The 26,760-nt window shown below is 34.9% G+C and overlaps 3 protein-coding genes across 4 annotated transcripts in view; 1 reads left to right on the top strand and 2 right to left on the bottom strand.

Moving 5' to 3' along the window:
• The window catches only part of LOC112050905 (probable multidrug resistance-associated protein lethal(2)03659), a 61,381-nt gene extending 60,305 nt beyond the window's left edge, over positions 1-1,076 (bottom strand). The window contains exon 1 of the mRNA XM_024089317.2: positions 857-1,076. The gene's annotated coding sequence lies outside the window, so the exon portion shown is untranslated. The remainder of the gene's footprint in view (positions 1-856) is intronic.
• Positions 1,077-2,332: 1,256 nt separating this feature from the next.
• Positions 2,333-17,157, bottom strand: LOC112050906 (uncharacterized). Its single transcript, XM_024089318.2, has 7 exons — positions 16,996-17,157; positions 15,289-15,376; positions 10,844-12,284; positions 9,578-9,756; positions 8,584-8,754; positions 6,963-7,129; positions 2,333-4,508 (listed from the first exon to the last, which is right to left on the bottom strand). Exons 2-7 carry the CDS (start codon positions 15,361-15,363, stop codon positions 4,346-4,348), a joined length of 2,196 nt encoding a protein of 731 aa, XP_023945086.1. The 5' UTR covers positions 15,364-15,376; positions 16,996-17,157; the 3' UTR covers positions 2,333-4,345.
• Positions 17,158-17,422: 265 nt separating this feature from the next.
• Positions 17,423-26,760, top strand: part of LOC112047609 (juvenile hormone esterase) — a 41,665-nt gene continuing 32,327 nt past the window's right edge. Inside the window, exon 1 of one of the 2 annotated variants that reach the window (XM_052882838.1) lies at positions 17,423-17,567. The gene's annotated coding sequence lies outside the window, so the exon portion shown is untranslated. Of the gene's footprint in view, positions 17,568-17,635; positions 17,708-26,760 lie in introns of those variants that run through there. The other variant, XM_052882839.1, reaches the window with a different exon arrangement.

A 26,760-nucleotide genomic window follows, 5' to 3' on the forward strand; every position in this document is an offset into this window, starting at 1 on the left:
GTTGTATATATATTAATAATTATCAAATTATATGAAAGTAATGTCCTATAAGCCTTATAACTTTTAAGTTTTTGATTAAGTGTTTTGTTACATAATTCTACTAATCTACAGTGAAATTAATAAAAAGTAAATAATAATAACTACAATATTTAAATAATTAATTAAGTTTAGTTAATGAAAAACTATAGGTAGTGTGATTCAAATTTAATTTTTAAAATCGTTTTAAATATATATTTTTTTCATTTATATATTTTGTTACTGGGCCCCAATTCTATAAAAGCTAAATTTAAATTCTGGTTGATGAACTTTTAACCACTTGAAACAAAACAAAACTTGTTGAAATAACTTCACAATGACAAGAATATAGAAACAAACAAAATTAATAAGTAATTAAACAATTTATCTACTTAGAATATTTTTATAGATTATAGTTAGTCTAAAAATTATTTAAGGATCATTCTCAAATAAGCTTTTCACCAACCTAAGGTTGCACAAGGTATTTTTAAAACATTGTGCAACAAAAATCAAATTGAATTAACAGAGAAAGAAAAGGACTGGTAACAAAAAATGTAAAAAAAAGCATTCAACTTGAAGGTTTTATGAAAACCGGTTAAGTATAGTTATAGTATATCATGTAATTGAATGGTAATTATTGAATAACCTTTATGCAAACAAAACGAACAGAGATTTATAAATACAAAGCGATTTACACTTTTATCAATGGGTACTACATACACTCTACAAGACGGTTTTATCTAAAAAGTTCGTAAATCTTTGTATTTCTTAGTTCTTACCAACAAAGTTTAGAAAACCTTATCCCGATAGTGAAAGTAAATCTTTGTAAAGATAAACTTACCATAATCAAAATCAGCTGTTTCCACACTGATTGTCTATATATAATGTTCTTACGATAAACACTTTTCAACAACAAGTTTTATTTTAGTTTAAAACTCGCGGAAAATTTATTTACCAATTTCGTTTACACCATGAAAATTCAACTTGACAAATGTGTCAATTTTCTAAAAGGATATCGCAGTCCGCAGACGTCAAATGAAAATTTGCGAATATTCAATGTACTCTATGATTTGCGAACTTTGGGAGCAAACGTCAATTGTCATTGAAATTGAACTTTGTTGTAGGGTTGCCAGTATTATACTAAAACTACCATTTTAGTAACAAATGTCACGTTAAATATAATAATATGTAATTGCAATCCATTATAATTTACCTACGAATAAATGAATGCGAATGATTTTCTCGTGGTCCTTGATAAACAAAGTACCTAACTCTGTTTGTAAGCGATTTTCAACTCTATCAAACCTAACTGCAAGTCAGTTAACTAACTGTGAATTTTTTAGTAGATATATAAGAAAACCAACTAGCTATTGCTAGTAATTAAATGATTTCGTATTCACTATTTTATTTAATGCTGACTAATCAAAATGGAGATTGTTGGCAAAATAAATGTGATGTCTACTGAAAAACTATCGTGAATATCTTAAATTGAGATGATGATTGAGACGTAGATAACATTGTGATTTTTGTTGAATGAGTTTTGCTATATTTCATGTCAATTCTATTATTGCTTGGCAAGTTCGTTCGTAACACTCCTGATTTCCTGAACCACTGCGGGTGCTGGCTGGGGAGCGTTGACAGCAAAAAGTTGACCGCTACACATAACGTACTACGTTACGAATAAGTCTTTAGATATGTCTGAATATCTTACACAACATAACTTGGTATTCTATTGTAAAGAATGTGTATTAGAGATTAACTAACTTTTTAATTAAATATTATTGGCGGAATAAAGAGTTCAATTTGTTGTATATCATATTATATTGAAATAAGGGTACCGTTTTTGTAAGTACGTACTACAGTAGAATCTATACTAATCTTACAGAAGTAGGTATAGTTTGTGGTATTGTAGGGGTAATCCCTGAATCTACTAAAGCGATTTTGAAAAGTCTTTTACCACAAGTCACGTTGTTTGTGAGCGTCATAGGCTATATTTTATCCCTGTATTCTCACGAGAACGGTACTACGCGGGTGAAACCGCGGGGCGTCGGCTAGTAGGTATACAATAAACTATTACAGATATCTCTCATCCAGTTTAACTTCTAAAATCTAAATTTACACAAGTCCTAAACGTCCACATGTACCTACAGTAATCTATTTTTAAAAATTAAAAAAATTGTCATAACCAGTACGATATTTTAGGGTAGGGTAGGAGTAGTGTAGGGGTAGGGAAGAAATGTACATAAGTCAAAGCGAAGCTTCACCGGGTTCACTAGTAAACAATAAATTGAAGAAAATAGGAAATGAAACGAAACAATATTTTTATAATTAATATATTAGACAGAAAACAGCAATTAATGTATTTGCTTATTTGAAGGCACACAACAGGTCCAGGCCTCCTTCTTTTTAAGAGAGCATTCGGAGGTTAGAGCTTTCGCACACGACGTTATTGAAAGGCACACGACGTTATTGAAAGGAGATGACGACGCGCATTTTTATTAATCGTTAAAATCGCTACATATGCGCATTTGTAGCGATACAAATTGTAAATTAAGCTTACATGAAAAACGACTTTGATATTGAAATGCGAGAATCGTGTGCGAATGCGAGAATGTTAATTGTTGTCACGTTCCAAGTAGGCTTCCCGAGGGTCCATTATCACGTAGAACGAGTCATCAATTTGATTAAAAAAAGTCCCTAATGCATATAGCTAATAATAAATACCTGCATGACCTTTGTTCAGTTTTTTTTTTGTATGTTTTATAAAAATTAAACTTAGCAAAATAGATTTATTGCCTCCGAAACCCTCTGCATACCAAAATTTATTGAAAGTCGTTGGAGCCGTTTTAGAGATGATTAAATATTATATACATACAATGAATGCATACAAGACTTGCTCCTTTAAAGGCACTCGTATAATAATAATAGAAATGATTTGTTCCACATGATTAACTTGAATATGCACCTGATAAAAAAATATCTATATCATTCATTACAAGTCACAGTAACGAGTAGAAGTTATTATTAAATAAATAGTAATAATTTATCAGATTAAGTATTAAGTGAACATAAAGAAATATCTTAGTAGAAGGTAATGGAAAAAAGTAGCTTTTAAAAACGTCATTATGGCCACACTAGTGGGTAAAACTCAACCTCCAAGGTCAATGGACATTAATACAAACAAACCTGCAATGCAAAACTTCTAAAAATAAAATATTACAGGGTTTTTACATGTCAGACAACAAAGAAGTCAACATATAGAAATATGCAATAAGAAACACTTACATAAACCTATAAAATAGACTGCATTTGAAAGTAAATAGGGCAAAATTAGGTATGCCCCTGTTAGATGAAGCCAGTCATTTACACAGTAAAAAAACTATAGATAAAGTATTAATTTTTTTTTGTGTATTAACGATAATAGATATAAATTAAAAAAAACAAAACTTAAGACATTTTAGAATCGCTTTTGCGAACTAAGTTACAATTAGGACGAGTGTGCCTTGGGACAATTCAATCAAAAAGGTAAATTCAAAAGGACAGTCCAAACACACAAATGTCAAAAGCGTTCCCGCGCTTCTGACGTTTTATACAGGGTGCTCGGGAGTATTTCCCACAACTTCAAGGTGTTGACGAGTCCACTTATAGGAGCCGAACTGCATAACTAGTACTTTTTTACTAGTTATGCAGTAACAAAAAAATAAAATCTTTTTATGTTATCATACAAAGTAATTCAAATAATTCCAACGATCCATGTAACACGCGCCTTAATGTATCCTTGCATTTTAAAATACGTAAAACAATAAAACGTCATTATTATAAGGATGCGTTTAAGGGATTCATTTTAAAATCTATTTACAAAAGAAATATTATTTACTCCGAAAATATTCATTTTAGAACAAGTCTTGTTCCTTGAACAATTCGAATCAATTTTTGTAAAAGAATATAACCCTGGAGTTATGGGAAATACTCCCGAGCACCCTGTATACAGAAATGAAAAAGCGACAATTTAACAGTGCGTCGAAATGAACTCAGTTCGCAAAAGGTAGCAGCAAAATAGATTTCGTGTACCTTGAATGTTATATTTTATGTCTATATATTGTCCCTCTCCCTAAAACAGGGTCTGGCAACGTTCTGATATGTGCGTATAGCTTGGCAACTTCGTTCGTAACACTGAAAAACTCTCGACTGATGCACCGCACTTCCTCGCACGCACGATTTCACACCCGCGCAGTCTTTCCCCCCCGTCGCCCGCATATCATGGGAGTGTCATCAACGAACTTGCCAGACTATAAGGGTATGAGCGGGGGGAAACATTTGGATATATATTCTAAGGGCTGTCGTGAAGTGCTCTATTGGGCCTGAACTCAGCACCAAACTCCTTCGCCTGCTGAATCGTGGCGCACACGCGGAGGGGAGTGTGCGCGCGGCTGAGCCGGTGGCTGCGACGGACCGGCGTCACTGTGTACTTTGGAGTGCCATTTGATTGGTGTCTGTGGAGAAACAATATCATTATTTGCGATGACCTTTAAGGACTGGTATCCAGGGCCGTAAAATACATACAAATAAAGTGATGTCCCTACAAAGGTCAAAGACATGACGATGATTCACTAGCCGAGCGCCCATTTTAAAATCGATCTAGTAGTTTCGTAGCCTAATCCTATAAAACAACCTGACAACTAAAGTATCTAAATATAAGATAAACTACCACTGCTTTCGAAGGAGTAAGCATCTAAGAAAAAATGCCCAACATTACTGCAGACTTTGATTAAGACATTTTTTCTGTCGTACATTTTGGTACACGGAGTTACCCTCCCCTAAGAAGTTATGGGAGGGTCTCTGGGAACTCCGCTCCACTCACCTGGCACCAGCCAAATCAGGAGCAATCAAGAAAACCTCATACGGCCCAGCCGGGGATCGAATCCATGACCTCCGTCTAAATCCACTGTGCATACCACTGCGTTACGCAGGCCTTCAAAAAAATTACAATGAGGAAGAAAGTTTACGTGGTATACCAGAACGTATATTATTAAGGTGCTTCTACATTCTCGCGATGAATTGTGTGCTAATCCATAAACACGCCACAAAAAAAATTGTAGACCTCCATCAAGTATCCTTTGTTTAAACTCATTTTTTTTCCCTAACTTTGTCGGTTTTTTTTGCGACAAAGCTTTCGCGAATAGTGTGTGGAACAGACGAGAAAAGTTACAAGTACAGTGCGACAAAAAAGAGTTACTTGATATTATAATTGATGTTTAGTTCTATATGTAGGTAATATTATGTACCTATTTTAAATAAGATGATCTGTTGAAAACTATATTTCTATTTAATAAATATATTAATTAATAAATATATTTGGAAAACACTTACACCACTATTTATCTCCAAGCATCATGTTATGCTCTAAGATAGCTTATTCATGATTTACATTTATTAAATTTTAAAGAAAATAAATGTCATCTAAATAAATGATGTATTAAATTCGTCTGGTAAATATTCAAATTACCACTATGAATTTTATAATCTAATAAAACTACCAATTATTGGTTTCTCTGTATTGATAGATCTTTGTGATAATGACAGTAAATGTGGTTTTGCCACACAGCGAGTTTATTAGTTCCATTTTTATTAACTTCTACTTTTTTGTCGCACTATAACAAATGACAATTTCAGTCATGAGTCGCGTCGAGATACGTGGCATGATTAGTATCGTAAATTCGGACGAGAATGTAGAGCAGCCTTTATTCATTGAGTATATTAGCTAAAAACTAATAATTCGACACTCTCACTTGATTGGGTAAGCCTTCTAATAAGATATCCAAGGCACTGAATTAATTGAATAATTATTTTCAGAGATATTTTGAAAAATATTTTGACACATCTGCAAAAAAGGATTAGAGAATTTTTTAAATGTTTATTTGATAAAATCTATAGCTTTGCAAATTCGTTCGTAACAATCCCGATGGTCCGCGTGGGCCGGAAGGGGGGTAGCATTGCCCCGCGCGCACGACTTCATACCCGCGCAGTCCTTCCCTTCCTTCCCTCTGCCTCCGAGAATTTTGTCTATTTCTCTTCACGAGATTGTCTCGTTGGTCGCATGTTAGAGTATCAAAAGCTGCTCCAGTAGGATCTTACCAAATTTGACTAGGCAGGAAGAACAACACGAGCGGAGAAGGGGAGTGCTAATCGATTTTCACGGAATTCCTTAACCCTACGCCCATTGGTCACTAGTCCGGGGATCTGCTCGAAGGTTTTCTTTCTACCACGCGAATAGAATCCATGGAATGCTAACGCTAATGCTGAGACAAATATTCTTCCATATTTACATTGACTCTTATTAAAATAGGACGCACAATCATTTACAAAATGTCACTTAAAAACTGGCCAATTTTGCTTTAACAGTTTTAGTATTAATGTTTTTAATTAAGTAAAGAAAACTATGCCTTAAGGCCTTCAAATATAGTCTAATATTCAATAAAATCCCAAATTCAGAGCAAGTTAACCTTAAGGATTGTTTAAGTTAAATTTAAAGTTGAATTTGCAAATGCGACTACTTGAATTTTTTGGTCGCTGATTGTACATCCACTTTTTAATAGGAGATCAATGCCTATGTATGACAAAATGCAATGTTTCTTGCAAATATGTACACATTATATACTGCTAACATAGCAAGAGACGTGATAGCCCAGTGGATATGACCTCTGCCTTCGATTCGGAGGGCGTAGGTTCGATTCCTGTCCGGGGCATGCATCTCAAACTTTTCAGTTATTGTATATTTTAAGAAATTAAACATCGTCTCAAATGGTGAAGAAAACAAACTGAGAAAACCTCCATAACTGAGAATTTTCTCAATTCTCTGTGTGCCTAACCCCTCTCATTCTGAGAGGACACTCGTGCTCAACAGTGAGCCGACTAAGGGTTGTAACATAATAGGAACAATTACTCACAACTTAGCCTGCTTAACGGCAAAGCGTATGATGGTGCTCTTGAAGACATTCTTGATATCAACCAGCTTGGGTTCAATCTCAGCCTGTTTCTTTCCATTGCTGGGACTTATTTTCAGCTTTATAAATTTATTGAGCAAGCTGTCCAGGTTTGCCTCCACAACAGATTGCTGGAATAAGGAAATTATAAATTACTAGCGGACCCGGTCAAGCTTCACTTTGACTTATGTGCACTTCTTCCCTACCCCTACCCTACTCCCACCTTATACCTACCCTACTGCTACCCTACCCTAAAGTCACTCAATTGGTTTGACTTCTCTGAACCTCATCACTAACAGTAAGTATTATTACAAATCGTTTATACGGGAGTATAGAAGAGTTTCTTTAGGACCCTACTACCCCTGGCCTCTTAAATGTTAGTATGGGAAATAGAAAAGGGTAGTTTTTATGGTTTTCCGGCAATTATTTTAATTTTTCTCACCTCTAAAAGGTGAGAAAAATTAAAATAGACTTTAGACCTCTACGAACATTTCAAGACCAAGATAAGATAAATCCGTTCAGCCATTCTCAAGTTTTAGCGAGACTAAAGAAAAGCAATTCATATATATATATATATATACATAGCTGGGCATTAACTCGTTAATCCGTTAATCGTTAATTAACGAAGTTAACATTTTGATTAACGGATTAACTTTTAAGTTAACTTTTAAAAATGTTAACGGACCCGTTAACTTCCGTTAATATGCATAAGTCCGTTAATCGTTAATCTAATGCCTACTATTTACCGTGCGACGTTATTAACACGTGATTAACACGTTTGATGGTTTAGACAAGTAAGAAATTATGAAAGATTTTTTTTTCAAAGAAATCAACAAATTGTATATTTATGTTAAATTTATAGATAAAATCAAGTTAAAGCAAATTATGGCACTTTTCCCCAGTGCTCACCTTTATTTTTCCAATGGGGATCTCACACAATGATATAGAAATGCAATATTAACCAGTCATATTAACGGATTAACGATTAACGTTAACTTGCGTTAATTCTTCCGGAATGTAACTCTTTAACATTTAACGAAGCTAACTTTTTTTGTAGCGGATTAACGATTAACGAAGTTAACTATTTGATTAACGGTGCCCAGCTATGTATATATATATATATATATATATATATATATATATATATATATATATATAGACTAGCAGAATACTATTGTAGCACTAGTCAATTTTACGACAATAGACAGTACAAGTTTTATAGATAGTTTTATATTGAGTACATTTCGAAATGGGAGTAGAAAATAGTTATTATTATTATTAATAATAATAATATTTTATTGACAGGCAAAAAACCCAAATAGAAAAATATGCACATTTTTCTAAACTTATTAATATATACTGACTTAAAAACATTGTTCTAAGAACTTACGTCTAACTGGAATGGTTAATAAACCCAATTCCCGATGTCAAAACAGGTCACAAGGATCAAAATCATTTTCTATTCATGTCTTGGTGGGGTCATTGTAGCACGAGTCATTTTTACGACAAAAGACAGTTTTATAGATAGAGTTTTATATTGAGTAGATTACAAAATGGGAGTAAAAAAAAAATATTAAATTCACACCTTAGTGCCCATAGCGAGGGCCTTTTCCAGACACTCCACGGTGGCGTGCAGGTCCTCGCGCATCTCCTCCAGCGCCGCGCGGCACTCCCAGTACTGCGCCGAGTTGGCCGCCTCTTTGAACTTCTGGCGTATCGCCCGCCGCCAGTAATCGCACTGCTCCCAATCGTAACCCTGAAAAACCAATTATCAAAATTAAAAAAAAAAAATTATAACAGATGCCCCGCGGTTATGCCCGCGTAGCTCCTCCTCCTGTGGGAATACGAGTACATATAACAAATTTTAATATACTCACTTGTAAATTTAAGTATTTATTTTATTTATCCTGAATTTTTGTTTTTTGTGTACTCAGCTAAATAAAACCTTTATTATTATTATTATTAAATAATACGGCTTTCTATTGATAAATAAACTTTTGAACCGATTCAGATATCCCGCGTAGTTCCCGTTCCCATTGTAATACGGGGATAAAACAATGCTTATGACACTCACAAATAATGTTGCTTTGTATTGGTAAAATAATTCAAAATCGGTTCATTAAACCCAGAGATTTCCCACCACAGATTTTACCTCTTTGTAAGTGTACTCGTAGAATAGAAATAGACAAAGATTTTTCTATGTTCTGTTTGTTTATTTTATTTTATTACTTGTGTGTGGACAAATAAAGATATTCTATTCAATTCTATAAATTTTCTTTTATTGGAATTATTGACTGGGTACTTTTGAATGTGTGTTATCATCGTACATATGTGATAATTTAGCTAGTGGCTAGTTACCACCCTATCGGCAAAGACGTACCGCCACGAAATTAAGTGTCCCGATACGATATCGTGTAGAAACTGAAAGGGGTGTAGATTTTCATTCTCCTCTTAACAAGTCAGCCCGCTTCCACCATCACTTACCATCAGGTGAGATTGTAGTCCATGGCTAACTTGTATAGATTAAAAAAAAAAAACATTCAAAGTAGGTACATTAAATAAAATGATTTTGAATTTACCTCACGCACAAGATTTGTCAAATCATTCAAAGCTCCTAGAAACAACTCGTCATTCTGAGCGTTCTCGCTGCACGTCATCACTGACGCGCAGCTGTCGTTGTAGTCGCTGGAGTCTAACATGCTGGCGCCCATACGCCACTCATGCTCAGAGACCCGAGCCTTCTCATCATCCAGGTTACCTGAAAACAATGGGGATGATGACTAGGTTTGAATATATTGAATTTTATGATACATTCGGATAAATAAGGTCAATGTTAACTGATTTATAAAAAGCAAAGATTGTCTGGATATTTGCAAAATAAATAAGATTATAAAATTTCAAAATCTATTTAACATTTTTTATCGTAATTAGATGAAAATTCATACAGTTTTAGCTTCCTTACATTAAATGTGACATTTTTCTATAAATGAACTATAAACATAAACGCACAAATAACAAAGATATTAGTAATTTTGTTTGAACGCCCATACAAATCTAACGATCAGCGAGCCAACGACGTCACTAAATCGTGCCATTTTGTATGGAGCGTTTTTCAGAGTTCCGCGGCAGCGCCGCAAATCTGATCCTTTAAATCCCTGTAGCTCCGAAAGTAATGATCGCAGATACCCTGTTACCTTTACAAAATTGCTTTGCTATTAGTATACTCTTAATTTATATACAATTTAAAAAACTGTCATCATCCCTATTATTTGAGTATTATTCACTATAGCTTGGCAACTTCGTTCCACCCCATGGTCCGCGCGGACCGGGGTGCGTGTACGAATGAAAATCCCATGACTGATGCAAACCACTTCCCCGCACGCACGATTTCACACCCACGCAGTCATTCCCCCCGTTGCTCGCATATCATGGGAGTGTCATCAACGAATATGCCAGACTATAAAATTCCCTCCAAAACATATTTTATCTTATTGAACAGGTTAGGTTAGGTTAGGTGAATTTTTATGGTAAATAAACTGCGCCATCTATTTCGTCCAAGACGTAACACAATCTCTATTCCATCAGTAGGTGGCGCTGTTTCAATTCGATATTTAAGGTCGGCCGCTCAGAGATTGCGTTTCTGACACCTGTCAATGTCAATGAGATATTTATATATTGTTTACTAACGATTATCATGAAAAATTTAATAATTATACCAACCTACAATAAACGTATTAATTTTGGGCTAAAATTAATTAACAAATATAAAAAGTTGTGGGCGGCCTAAGTTTAGTTATACGCGATCTAATAGGTACTTAAAATGAAGAATAAAACAAAGAACATACCATTTTTATTGTTATTTTCATTGAACGACTCATTGTCGCTGTCATGTTCTAATGCAATGTTTTCTTTATTTTCATCAGCATCATCAAACAGTGGCGCGTCCAGTGGCTTTAAGCCATTTGATAAATGATGAAGTCCAAAACATTGCAAATGGTGGTAGGAGTCTATGGATTTTCCTTTTGCTTTACACCAGTTCTGCAACTTTGCATGGAGTTCTTCCTGTTTAGAAGCATTAAAGTTCAATGGAAGAGGTGTTTTAAATTCGACTCGCTTCTTCTCACTTCTCACAGCGGAAACAATTGTTTCTTCCTTCAAATTTTCACCTTCATGAATGTTTTGAACGTCTTCCTTGTTCATATTGTTACCAATTGATGCCCATTTGTGCATGCAATTGTTCAACTCACTTTTGGGAACTCTTTTTAAATGTACAGCAGATATAGATCGTCTAACTTTGGGTTCTACGTTCATTTTGACTCTACCTGTGATAAATTCAGATTGTTTCACAACTTTTTTAAAGAATTCTGGGTCACATTTCAATCTCGAAACATTATCCACTGGTGGCTGTTTATGCACAACTCTTGGTTTATATAGTCTATCAAAAACAGACTCTTTAGTATTTATTGTAGAAGCACTTTTTGCTGTTGGCTCAGGAATCATAGTCTTTCTTCTATCAACTGTTTTAGGTTTACTGTTAACTTTTGGTATTACAGCAATACTTTTTCGAGAATCGATTTTGTGAATTGCACTTTTCACAAGTTTTGCCTGATTCACATTGTGTGTTATTACAGTAGGTTTTAAACTACTTTTCTTGACTTCATTTTCTGATCGAGGGTTAGTGTTTTTTGAACTACTTGCAATTACTTGATTATTTGTACCATTACTATTTTGTGTCAAAGTTTCATCATTTGCATCATCTACTGTTTTAGATTCGTGGACGTTTAAGTTTATATTAGATTCTTCTTCATGATTAGTTTCATTTTCAACATTCTTCACAAATTTTGGTTTTTCTACCAAATCGCTTTCCTTAGTTATTTTAACAACAGCGCTTCTAGGAGCTTCAAGTGCAGGCTTTAACTTCTTATCATTATGTGACTTATTTTTTCCATCTTTGTTTAAAAGGGTTTTAGGTGCTGTAGATTTTTTATTATTACTTGTATTTGGTACAGTTGGTTTTTTGACAACTGTGATAGTGTCGGATCTGGATGTGGTAGCCTGTCCTGGAGCAAGATCTACTTTGGTTTTGGCAGAGACAGACACAGCTGAAGGAACTTTTTTCAGATGTTGGACTCCATTGTTGCTATATTTTGTGTCAGACGTGGTTGTGGTGGTCTCTACTGTAGCAACATTTGGTTTGATTTTGGCAGAGACAGACACAGCTGAAGGAACTTTTTTCAGCTGTTGCAATTCATTGTTGCTATATTTCTTTAGATTAAGTTCTCGCAACTGCAAACAAAAAAATAATGCTTATGACCTTTTAAGCCTGAATTTTTAAGAATAGGTACAAAAACTTGTCAACCATTTTAAATTTGCTTACGATTTTACTTTTACTGTGCTAGTTGACAACTTTTTTAAAAGCTCTTTTTGTATATTAGATCCTAAAAAAATAATCGTCATTTTTTAAAGGCTTGAATACTTCCGAATTTTATTTTTACTTTTGAATAAACAGGCGACAACGCTGCCCGCTGTGATGGTGTATAGGTACTATAGGTTATCTGTGCTATTTTGTCAAGCAAGTTCTGTCTATTGGTTTTTGCCTTTCAGTTTTTTATTAAAAAACCATATTTTTTTAATATTTACACTGAAAGTGTACTATCTCTCTGTATTGAACGGGCAACACTATGTGTGTTATTGTTTTCGATTTTCATTGTCAAATGTCAGTTTTGGTTTTTATATGATTAAATGAGAAATGAGATGGATTGTATCCAAAGAGTAAATTATATATGGGGATTGTGTCTCTTCTGTTTGTTTAGTAATTAGGTAGTTCGTTAATTATAATGTCCAGTAAAAAGAAAGTAAAGTTCATTCCTACGCGAAATAAAGTAGTGTTGCCTCTTAAAGTTAAAATAGATATTCTTGACCGTTTACGTGTTGGCGAATCGTTCGCATCAATATCACGCTCTTTCAATGTTAACGAATCAACTGTGCGATACATTAAGAAATGCGAAAGCAAAATAAGGAACTCCATAGCTTCAAATTCGCTATCAGCAAAGATTGTTCGCGATCCAGCGATTGAGAAAATGGAAGTTGCGCTATCATTGTGGATTGAGGACAGGAATCCGAAAGAGCCCCTCAGCGGTCCATTGATTCGTGAGAAGGCGAGGAGTCTTTACGCACACTTTAAAGAACCTGGTGACGAACGGCCTGGTGGAGGATTCCAAGCATCGGAGGGTTGGTTCAACAAATTCAAGGTACGGCAATCATTGCATTGCATTAAATTTGCTGAAGAATCTGCATCGGCAGAAGCTGCAGCAAAATCAGTTACTGAAGATTTTGCAAACATAATCGCTGATGGTGGTTACAAGCCCGAACAAGTGTTTAACGCAGACGAAACTGTCCTCTATTGGAAGAGAATGCCAAGCAAAACTCTAATTTCCAAATGCGAAAACTCTGCTCCTGGTTTCAAACCCGCAAAAGATAGAGTCACGTTGCTACTCTGTTCAAACGCATCTGGCGACTGTGTTATGAAACCAGTAATGGTATACAAATCTTTAAATCCACACGCTTTGAAAAATCAAAGCAAAGACAACCTGCCAGTACTTTGGCGAGCAAACAAGAATTTGTGGGTTACGAGTGCTATATTCTGTGACTGGTTTCGGAATTGTTTTATACCTGAACTAGAAACTTATTTGAAAAAGAAAAGTCTAGACTTTAAGGCCCTTCTAGTCTTGGATGATGCACCAAGTCACCCTCATGAGCTTCAAAGTATGCATCCAAATATAAAGGTGATATTTTTACCCTCTAAAACAACAGCTTTCCTGCAACCCATGGACCAAGGAATTATACAAATCTTTAAGCTCTATTACATTAAACAAACCTTTCAAATGATACTGGATTCCATAGAATGTGACCCTGAAATAGATATTATGCAATGTTGGAAAAATTTTGACATAGCAAAGGCTATTGTTACAGTTGTAGAATCATTGGAAGAACTGAAACCACACACATTAAAATCATGCTGGAAAAATCTCTGGCCTGTTCTAATGGTAGAAAATGAGGAAGAATGCATGGAAATCCAAATTTTAAGTGTAGACATTGTTCAGACTGCAAACAAAATAGGAAAAGATGGCTTTGAAGAAATAGAAATAAGTGACATTCAAGAATTATTTGAATATCAAGAAGATTTTATGGAATCAGACATGGAGGAAATGTCAGATTCACATTGCAATGAAGAACAAACTTCAATAAACATTGAAAAGGTGTCCTTCAATTTGAAAAACTTAACTAAAGGCTTACAAATGGCAAATAAGCTATGCGATTTCTTTGTGAAAATTGATCCATCTTTAGAGAGAAGTCTTCTTTTTAAAAGGCAGATTGTTAATGCCACAGCTAAATATCAATCAGAATTAAAGAACCTTCTAAAAGTGACTAAACAAGGAAAATTTATTTAAACCCTTGTCTTTGCTTTGACAATTAAAATAAATAATAAGTATAATATTTAATTATTCTTCTTCTTTGGCGTTACACTCTTGACAGAGTGGTTGTGGTCGTCATTTGGGTGCGGTGGCAAGCATCACTATCCATCGCCATTCCTCCCGTAGTGTGGCTCTCCTAGCACATTCATGGAGAGATTCATGGAGAGTGGTTTTTACTTGGTCAGTAAAGCGCATTGGTGACCTGCTACATGCCCTTGTGCCCTCCACCTTTGCTTGCACCACAAGTCTCTCTATGGACGTGTCATCTCTTCGCGTAATATGACCAAAGAAAGTCAGTATGCAACATTGGACTATGGAAGAAAGACGCTGTATAACTTAACTATAATTAAATAACAAGAACTGAGCATCAAGCTCAGTTCTTGTTATTTAATTATAATATAGTAATATTTAAGTATAGTATTCAGATAATATATGCATATGCATATACTCTAATGTTTAATTATCATACTAAAGCCTTTCAACCAGTATAGGAGCAGTTGTAGGTCTGAGCTCATAAATCTCCAAGGGAGCTCTGTCATGATAGGCTAAATGTTAATTGTAAACTCTAATTAAACAGTTTTTTTAGTCTTTTATTTCTGTACCTTTGAACTTAACCTTACTTAACCCTGCATCATATTTAATGTGTTTTTTTAATTAGTTACATATTTATGAAACATCCTATTAAAAGCGGCTAAAGATTACTTGCTTAACTGTACAAGCCAATGGGATGATATCATCAAGTTGAATAAGTCAAAATGATGCTTAACTATGTCTGCTAGTATCTAAATAGGCAAAAACAAAACATTTCACCTTACCTTATCAAGTCTGGCCTTCTCTCTGGCAATCCTCTCCTCCCTCATCTTCTGGATATGGTCGGCCATGGAAGCCATTTTATGTAGTTTTCTAAAAGAATACCAAAATTTATATAAATTTGTAACCCATTGGAACCGTCTTGTTGGTCTATAAGATAGGGTGTGCCAGCTATTAAGGGTCTTGATTAGGTTATGAAATATGCAGGTTTTATTTTTCCATAATTTCTCTGTAGCAGCACTGAGTGGGAAAGTTCATTGAGGTAGAAGTGGTAATTTTCATTATAACTTGATAGTAATTATTGTGTTTGTCAGACCTGCATGCAGGCTAATTCAGTTTGATGTATGGTAGTTGACATATATAAAATTGAGATTCCATGTAACAAATGTCATCCGGTGCCAACATTTCTCAATTGATTTGATGTTTTTTTTAATAGGTTGATAACAAAGACCAAAAAAGTGAATAGACCAGCAAGTGGACACACACATTAAAGATGTTTCACAGAGTTGCTTGTAGAAGTCCCTACAAAAGGGCCTTTGTGTAACAGTGACACCCATTGGTTGATATGATGGTGATGATGAATGTTTAGTTAAACTTTACTATCATTATACTATATTTAGAAGCCTCAATAGCTCAACAGTAAGAGCAGAAATGAAATAAGAAAGAAATAAATAAAGAAATAAATTGATTGATTGCAGTCAGACTCCTCACCAAGGGGTGGTCGTTCGATCCCCGCCCCGTAGGTCTATTGTCATACCCACTCCAAGCACAGTCTTTCCCAGCTAGTTTGAGGGGAATGGAAACAGTATGGTGTGCCAGAGCTTTAAATCGCCAATCTTATAAGGAGATAGGAGAAAGGTCGCGATGGCCTTTTCAAAATTGGCTTATGATAAAACTTCATTGCGTCAAAAGAGAAATCAGAAGAAGTTTGTTTCAAGTCTCAGAAAGCACAAATTTATTTCATTTCAAAACTAGACTTCTATCACTGCAAAACACAAATTTTGTAATTCACATCCTACTCTACCAGGCCTACTGATTTTGTTAAGTAAGAAGTCATATATCATTCTACTTTCAAGTTTCAAGAGTGAAACAAACTGTCATCCTCACCATGCTATACACTAGTGGCCAAGTGCGGAAAAGGCCGAGAAAAAAGGAAGACCATGCTATACAAAACAAACTGTAGAACATTACTTTTGTAAGTCTGAAGCTTATTACACTATGAAATTAAATAAATCATTTGAGAAATGTGTCTGAAACAGCATAATGTAACTTAAATTCCTGCCATCACTAAAATCTGAATAAAACACTGGTAGCTTATAGGCTGTAGGAGCCGTTGATCTCTTTGTGAAAAGCTGGTCAAGAGAATTTTAGTTGAATTTTTTTTAATCATTACAAGTTAGTAGGTACTTAACTACAATCATTTGATTGCCAGAAATGTTTGATATTACAATGTACATTATGCAAACCAATTAAGCTGTTTGTAAAGTTAAATTTCAAATAAGAATTTGTTACATATATCTACTTTCTTCGCTTCAGTTGTTGTGAAATTGCAGATGTGAAAAAACACTAATAAATGTTTTTAAAATTATGGATAAATGTATGAAAACATTACCTTTTAAAGAAAAGTTACAATTATAAACCATAGTCAAACATTACAATCTCAATATCGCTTGGGCTGATGATAAATTTTAATAAAAGGGCGGAATACTCACGATTAACAATGTACACCACATGAGTTACAGATTAGCAGTTAAAGTTTTATTACTTGTGTCTAGTTGTACGCAGTACGATGTGCAAAATTCAATAAAACAAGGACGCTGACCGCTGTTCAAGTCAGTTTTATTTGAATTTCAATTTTCAAACACAGTTCAAATCTTTGACGGTTGGTTTTCCAAACCGCTGTCACTTTTGTTAGCGTTCAAGAATAGAAGGCTAGAATGAAAAGTAAAGCAAAGTTTTTCAAGCTACTTTCAAATAATTTCTTTGGTTATAATCATAATAATGTTGATGAAAAGAACCCAATGATGAATTATCTCTTTATTGAAAATTAATTAAAAATTAAAAATATTAAAACAAAATGGTAGAAAACTACTTTTATTAACAAGCAACACCTAAAGCATTGCTTCCAACATACACGATTAATGATTACGTCATTGTGTCATGTTGGCGGCATTGCGACTTGCGAGTGTTAATGCCCGCTGGTCACGAGTGTGCTGCGAATTTTTATTTTCGTGCCCAAGTGAAATAAATTACGGATAAATAATTGTGTCATTGAAACCACCAGGTGAGTGTCACATTGTATTATTCTTTTATACATAATTTACGTGTCGGAAGGCGTTACGTGTGCTGTTCTAAGTGTTTTGTGTAAAAAAAAGTCGCTTTGGCCGGCCCGGTCTCGAGGATTCGCAATATTTTTGCAAACAGGTTTGCTATGGGTTTTGTTTTTCGACTTTTTAATGCACTCCGTCCGCATTATTTAGTCATATTATCCTATTTTACCTACAACAGACGGTCGTTCAGCCTAAATTATCATTACCTTCGATTAAAAAATCTACCCGTATTATTTTTCGTGTCGATGTTTTTAATAAAAATAAAATTTCAATAAATAAATGATTTAATAAATTCTAGAGTATATCACATTTAACAGCAACACCGTGTAATGTAAAGTAAATAAATATAATAATTAAGCCACTCCTTTAATCATATTTATTTATTCATCCAAATTAAACTTGCGCGTTTTATTTGCAGTGTGAAAAAAAGACAAAAGTTGCTGCAAAAATCAATTTTCTTCAATTATGTACATGAGAAAAATAGATTCAATTTTGATTAATTCAAAGGATCTCATATTTAGTGGCCAGACTGTTATTATAATTAATTATCATACTGAAAAAATTGCTAAAGTAGCTGAAACCCTGTTTTCAGCTACTTATCTTTGCAGTTTGCGTGATTCATCTTTAAATTCTGATCAAGTAGATATTCTCTTAGAAACTTGGAAATTTTATACTTATTCTTAGCAAATATGTGCCCCATAGGCGCCAAGTATATCCTAAAACCCTTCATTTAATTTCCTAAATGTGCAAAATTATTGTAAAGAAATCTCCATAAATTTTGCTTAATGATATGCTCATAGGAAGTGAGGACCTACCTTCTTCTATATAATAAATATAATTGAAATGTGTTTTTTAAAAATATCATCATTGTATGTAACCAATCTAAATCTGAGAAACAAATCCTCCAGTTTCAGTAAGTTAGGAAGAATATACTTCAATAGTATTTAAATTATAGAATTAATTTAATGTGGATAAATAAAACTTAATTACTTAAGTATTTAGAACAGGAAGGATAATGTTATATATAACCATTGCATGATAAATTAACTCAAAAATAATATATGTAATATAATATTATTAATGTAAACCACAAAACCAGTTTATATAACATGATGTTAAATAGTTTCAAAATTATCTCTCAATGCAAACATTTATTTTGTTATTTATAGCTTTGTTACGTGCAAATATCCTTAATGTCTGTATGAACTTAATAATATTGTTATTAAATACATACAAATTAAATTTATATAATATATACTAAACAACCCATATTCGGCTTACGATTGAGCTCAAGTCTCCTATCAGAATGAGAGGAGTTAGGCCTTGTACATTATGTTTTCCATGCCTTGGTCCACCACACTGGCCCAATGCAGATTGGTAGATTTCACACACATAGAGAATTAAGTAAATTTTCAGGTATGCAGGTTTCTTCACAATGTTTTTCCTGCACCGTATGAGACAAGTGATATTTATTTCTTAACATACACATAACTGAAAAGTTGGAGGTGCATGCTCTGGATTGGATTCGGATCTACACTCTAAAATCGAAGTCAGAGATCACATCCGCTGGGCTATTCCTGTGAGATTACTGGGATAAAATGTAGCCTAAGGCACTCCCAAATAAGGGCTTAGTGTTAAAATTATTTCCAGAATCAATCCAATCCCAAATAAGGGCTTAGTGATAAGGTAATATCTGGGTGTACTGAACCAGTACAGAAATTACCCATTACAAACTTTGCCTCTTTATAATATTAGTGTAGATTTTCAGGTATAACATATTCAATTTATAATCCACCTAGCAAACACCTGCAACTTTGTCCAATTGGACTATGAAAGTGGAATAGCCCATGATGCATTGTGTTTTCAATGAAAACTCCCAGGTTTGAATTCTTTTATTTTAATATCATGTTTATGTTAAACCTTGCCAATTCCACATGAACAAAAACTGCATGAAATGAAATATGCACTCAATTTCTCATGCTTAACACCTTACATAATTAAAACATAATACTTTCACTCGCTGTCAATATAAGTTATACTATAATATAAATTAATAGCGTCATTCTGCGCCAATTAAGTTTAATGTACCCACGCAAGCACATTCACTTATCATAATTGAGATATTTATAACAAGCTTGAAGCTTGTTTGGTAGTTGGTACCCAGGACTTAAGTGAATTATTGAACATCTCATTGCCTAAACTTTCGTCCCTCTGCTGTGACATTCACAATGTTTAATAATTAATTTATCACTACCATAAACTACATTGTATCTATAGTAATATTTTAAAGCTGAAGAGTTTGTTTGTTTGAACGCGCTAATCTCAGGAATTACTGGTCCGATTTGAAAAATTCTTTGAGTGTTAGGTAGCCCATTTATCGAGGAAGGCTATATTAGGTATATCCCTGTATTCCTACAGAAACTGGAACCACGCGGGCGAAACCGCGTGACGTCAGCTAGTGTTAAATATCTTTGGATTGAAAGATAACTACATAAACACATACTTATGAATGTGAAAGTGAGTTTGTATGTATCTGCACATTTTTTACTGAAAACTTGCGATCTGAAAATTTTATGGAAATTTGAAGACGAAATCCGATCATACCAACCAATACCGAGAGGTCGTGGGTTCCTTTCCGCTGGACTCGTTCCCAATTCTAACAATCTTTTCAGTTTCCCGACTAATTGAAAGGGAAGGCGTGATAGCCCAGTGGATATGACCTCTGCCTCCGATTCCAGAGGGTGTGGGTTCTAATCCAGTCCGTGGCATGCACCTCCAACTTTTCAGTTATGTGCATTTTAAGAAATTAAATATCACATGTCTCAAACGGTGAAAGAAAACATCGTGAGGAAGCCTGTATACCAGAGAATCTTCTCAATTCTCTGCGTGTGTGAAGTCTGCCAATCCGCATTGGGCCAGCGTGGTGGACTATTGATCTAACCCCTCTCATTTTGAGAGGAGACTCGAGCTCAGCAGCCGAATATGGGTGGATAACGACGAAAGGAAAAGGGAATATTGAATATAATATCTAAAATATCATTCTCGAAAAAAAAAAAAACTTTCGACTTTAACTTATTATAAACGATGCGGCTAATTTGACCCTTACGCACCAGTGACCAACCCTCTATTTTCGTCCACTAATATAATATTTATAACAAAACCTTCCATCAAACATGCGAAAAGCCCACTCTCGACGCCGACCCTTGGCCCCTATTTACAAGTGGACCCTTTATAATCAGTTGACTTAAAACAAAACATTCATAAAATATGTAAGTACATACGAGTACCAACCCAAATCGGCCTACTTTCCCCGATCGTTATTTCAAACAGGCAAAATGTAACGTTTCTCTGTGACACGAAATCTTTGAATTAAGCCTGTGATGTCCTTAATACCTTCGTCATTACTTATAATCATTACATGGTATAAAATGAATTTGCTCCCGCTTTATGTTCGATCAGATCTTCGTAAACTATTCGTATTCAACGGATTTTAATACAGTTGGTTACCGGGCATACGTTTCATCCCGGTTAGCTGCTGTATCCTGCTGGTAGTGTACTAATCAGGACTAATAATATTAGCATCTAATCTATAATGTTGAATGTGTTCCTAAGCGCAAATCTGAAAACGGCTGAACCGATTTTGCTAATTCTTTTTTTAGAATATTCGAATTACAGAGAGAAAATTTAAAAAAAATCTTCGAATAAACAAAAACTTTTTTATACCCCCGTACAAACGATTCGTAATAATACTTACTGTTAGTGGAAAGGTTCCGGGAAGGCAAACCAATTGAGTGACTTCAAGGTAGGGTAGTGGTAGGATGAGGTAGAGATAAGAATAGAGTAGCAGTAGGGTAGGTGTAGGGTGGGATTAAGGGTAGGATAGGGCTACAAAAGAAGTACACTTAAGTCAAAGCGCAATTTGACCGGGTCCAAAAAAAAAGAAGTTTTTATTAAAAGCCAAAGGTCGTCAGAACGAACCCACACACATATTGTTAATCGCGATTTTAGGATTTTGAATGAATGAAATTAATATGGCAGAAACAGCTATGCTGTTTCGCAGCAGAAATAAATATGACATGGCGAGTAACCTTTGAGTTTCTTCGTTTGCGACTTGTAAAACTGTACAACTAGGTATACTTGAAACTTATCACACATTTTAACCGTCCAATAAATTACGTTCATGCGGTCGACCTTGCAGCTTAAAAACTCATTTATAAAGAATATAGTCTCGGAGTATGATGCACGATTTGTTCACAGCATTTGTACCTAGGTTCCTTTAAAAAAAAATGTGGGATAAGTAGTATAAAAATATATTTTTTTAGAACTGTATAAAATATACTAAATTTGTTTTTATCTTACAACAGAAGAATTGACACAAGTAATTTTATCCTACGAGTAACATGGCCAGAAAAATGTTATGTTTGCATACTATACACGCTATGCTCTATTTGATTAGCCGTCTCTGTCTAAAACCGACCTGGTACTCAGTCATCACCAGCATCTGATTAAACGATGTCCTCCTAAATTTAAAACGTCAATCTCAGGAGTTTGATCAAACCAAGTCTGCACTACTCCAATAAGTGGTCGCAAATCCAAGTGTGCACTACTCCAATAAGTGATCGCAAATCTAAGTCTTTACTACTCCAATAAATGGTCGCAAATCCAAGTCTGCACTACTCTAATAAATGGTCGCAAATCCAATTCTGCACTTCTCCAATAAGTGGTCGCAGGCTTATGTATTGAACTACGAATAAAAATTATTAACGGGAATGGGAAGTTTGTGAGTAAAACCGCGTGTAAGTAATAAGGTCATAAAAATATGTAAAAATAAGCATTAAGTGCATGCTGCATGCATAGTATTGAATTTAAATACCTATTTCTTTCATAAAAATAGTCATTGACTCTTTGACTATAGTACACATAAAGAATTAATAAATAGGTAGAATATCGTACTGCACAAAAACTTACTTTAATACGACATTGCTTAATATAGCTGATAATTGGTACAAGTTGTTTGTGCGTGCACTTGCACTAGTTTTTGTCCATAATTTCGCTTGTTTATCGTGAGCGCGTCTATAAGGATATTGGTAAATAAATAAGGTCATTTTTGTCTGCATCTTTCTTATAGGATTATAATCGGTTCAGTGCTGTTCGCGTTGTAGTCACCCTAAAACTTGAGCGATTTGATTATTTGTTTGTTTGCATTCAATATATACTACAATCCCTTGAACAAAAATTACTACATTACACTCGCGTACTCACCTGTACCGCTCAGAAATGACGGCATAGTGCTCAGAGCTATTTTCTGATATAGTAACAGCCTTCTAAGCGTTATTCATGTTGGTTCATTTCACATGTAATTTTTGTTCAAGGGCTTGTAGTCTGATATGCTCTGTTTTCAATTCCTTCACCAATGGAAAGCTACATTATCAGGGAGTGACATAGGCTATTCTGTACATGTATCATCATCATCATTATTATCAACCCATAATCATCTCATTGCTGAGCACAAGGCTCCTCTCAGAATTAGAGGGGTTAGGCCAATAGTCCACCACGCTGGCCCAATGTGGATTGGCAGACTTCACACACGTAGAGAATTAAGAAAATTCTCAGGGATGCAGGTTTCCTCACAATGTTTTTCCTTCACCGTTTGAGACACGAATCTGAGGCAGAGGTCATTTCCACTGGGCTATCACGGCTCTGTACATGCATTCCAACGGGAAAATACTAAGAACAGGAACTCAAAAAGAATTGCCTTCATTCGGGTGTATATAAGTTACGACAATGCAAACATCAATTAGTTAATGTCAAAACACATTTTGGACTCTGTTCTTGTTAGCTGTTCTCATTACCATTACTAATCTACAACAACACAGTTATCGTTAAAACTATACATACCCATAAATAAATATAAATATTGAAATCATCTGTAATTTCAAAATAATTGTGTTTTCTCAATAATCATTTACAAGATGCAAATTGTTTTTGAGTCTGTCATTTTGTTCGGACTAATCTTTAAAAGGGCTGGACCGTATTTTCAACCGACGAAAAACAACAAGAAGGTTAACAATTGGACGTATATATTTTTTTATGTATGAACACGTGTTCTTTTTACTGAGTAGTCTGATTTTGATTGGAAAATAATTAAGCACCTCTTTCAAAATGATCAATAGATGGAAAATATTATAATGTTATTTTTCCCTTTTGTTTTCTGGGTACGTTAATGGATTTTTAATTTATTAACGTACCTACCCAGGTAAATTAATTAAACAAAACAAACTACAATCAATCAAAAAAAGTGTTTTACAAATAGTAAACACTAGCCGACGATCCACGGTTCACCCGATAAAATATAGCACAGGGCAAAAATTTAAAATCAAGTCTGTGGTCACAACAATTTCAACTATTACTCTCGAGATGCAAGCTCTATATAGGTATATGCGAGCAATATCCCGACTTTGGCACACACTGGAAGTCTGGAACACTGCAGTAGTCATGCAGTATATGATAAAGACGTGAGCTTATAATATTGCTTGCGTAATTATCCGAGAGCTGGTAGACATTTTTGGCTATACTACAGCCTTTCTTGATAAGTACTGTTTATAAACAAACAATTTAAAAATGAGGGTATAAATCACTGGTCGTTTCACACCTAATAATAATTATAACTAACTTGTCCTTAAATTAATGAAAATAAATTTGACTAATAAGCTTAAAACAATTAGATGTGGTTTACATATTTTATATAACCTTTTATAAACAAACCATACATAATTTAAAATAAATAAGTTATGAAATGACATGTGTTTTCTACCTTCATTTCTAATTTCTTTGTTGGTAAACCGTACTCATCAAGAAAGGCTATAGTACAGGTATTTGCGCTTAAAACTTGTCCTGTTTCTCTCCTATACTACCTTACACGGAATTGGAGAACTCAGGGCTCAATCTGGGAAGAGGGGTGGGGTAATATCAACCCCTGTCTCCAAAGTGAGGATTTTTTTGGTGCAAGAAGTATCCTTGAGGCAATCTAGCATATTATTTGCGTACTTAAAAATTTCAATTAAATATTTTAAGAGTAACAATAAATAATCTAGATTTATTAATCGGGTATTTGGTTATTTCAGATGCTTGTAAAAATAGATATTTTCAAATATAAACTAAAGGAGCCGACAGTCGACAAAATAGTTTTCGAAGTTCGACAAGATAAATTCGATTAAATTCGCGTGCACTTCATAGAGCCGAAATGCACTGCTAATCCTAAAGATTATATTATAAACCTGTAGATTTCTGGTTGCGCCGCTATTGGTTAACATTTGTCTATTTCTCTTTATGAGATACGTCATTGGTCGCTTGCTGGGCTTACAGAATTGCAGAAGAAAATTTTTATTTTGTATAATTTGTATGACGGCCTCCGTGGCGCAGTGGAATGCGGTGGATTTACAAGACGGAGGTCCTGCGTTCGATCCCCGGCTGGGCCGATTGAGATTTTCTGAATTAGTCCAGGTCTGGCTGGTGGGAGGCTTCGGCCGTGGTTACGTTACCACCCTACCGGCAAAGACGTACCGCCAACTGATTTAGCGTTCTGGCACAATGTCGTGTAGAAACCGAAAGGGGTGTGGATTTTCATCCTCCTCCTAACAAGTTGGCCCGCTTCCATCTTAGATTGCATCAACTTTTACCATCAGGTGAGATTCTACTCAAGGGCTAACTTGTAAAGAATAAAAAAGGACGAAAAAAGAAATTGTATGTATACCTAATGCATACCCTATTAAAATCCTTGTGCACGCCACTGTGTTCGACGTTGTGAGCGTACGAATTCGCAGGCGGTAAATTAATCATTAATACAATTACAATGTAAGTGTTCGTGAAACCTTGGGAGTTTTTCGTCGCTCTGTCGACTTTCCTTTAGCGATAGGTGTTTTTTAGATACCAACTACTTTTACTTCCTCACTGAAAGGTAGACTCATTACGTTTAATTAATTGTTGAGGTAGCCCAATAGCCCACTGCTGGGATCTCAAGGTCACAATGACCTACATTAATAGTCCGTGGGGTGCACAAAGACTTGAATAGGGTAAGCTGTAAGCATTAGACATAATTTCTTTTTTATTATACTAGTAAAAGTTATTTGTTGATTGCGAATGCAGAGTCTTATCTGTGTTTTATTGATGGAAAGTATTTCGAGATAAAAGTCACATCTGTTTTAGTAATTTTTCGCTTTTTAGTGTAACCTCGAATTCGGTCGAATTTTTTTTTTATATTTTACTGTTTTTAATTTGTCCCAAATTGTTTTGTCCTGCTAAGAAGTTTCTACAAAATATCTAAATTTTTCTCTCATACCTTCCAGCTTTGGATGATGATGAAGCTGGTAAAAGTTTGACTATTCTGTTGACCAAAAATGCCACTATCAAAAACATAGAAAGCAAAAATACCCCATTTCGTTTACTTAGATGACATCCATCAGTTATTTCGAGTTAAAAAACCAACATATCTTCCTGCTGAACCAATTAAAATACGGTCAATAAACGAAGGGTACAAACATTATATTTCATGTTTGTTCTCTTCATTTCGTAAATTCCAAATACTCTGTTTTCTATGTTGGTTAAAATAGTGCATTCCCTGGAAAATGTTAAGGCGACAGTCGCTGCTTAATTTAAGAGTGCTTCATCGATCGTTAAATAATAATTAATGAATAATCGAAGGTTAACAGTCCATAGTTCACACGATGATGGGAAAAGGTAAGAACAGAATCCCATTGACAGTGTGGGAAAAGTTGATGGGTCATTGGTGGGTAAAGAGTTAGCGTAGTCTATTCAAATGTTTTCTTACGAGGCTGCCTGCGTTTTGGCTGGCACGCCACCGTGGGATCTGGATGCAGGTGCGTTGGCGTCGATACACCTTCTCAGGGTGGATGCCCGATCACGAGGTGAACACGTTTCCCCGCAAACAGTTACCAATTGGAGGCGCACAGCGCACGCCAAAATTATTCAGCAGTGGCAAGAAAGGTTAATGTCGCCAAGTGCTATTACGCTATTCGACCTGTACTCCAACAGTGGGTACAAAGAAGGCACGGAATTGTCACCTTCCACCTTACACAGGTTCTTTCGGGGCACGGCTGCTTCGGTAGATACCTGTGGAGGGTGGCCGGT

The sequence above is a fragment of the Bicyclus anynana genome, chromosome 8 (assembly GCF_947172395.1).
Source record: "Bicyclus anynana chromosome 8, ilBicAnyn1.1, whole genome shotgun sequence".
NCBI classification, from domain to species: domain Eukaryota; kingdom Metazoa; phylum Arthropoda; class Insecta; order Lepidoptera; family Nymphalidae; genus Bicyclus; species Bicyclus anynana.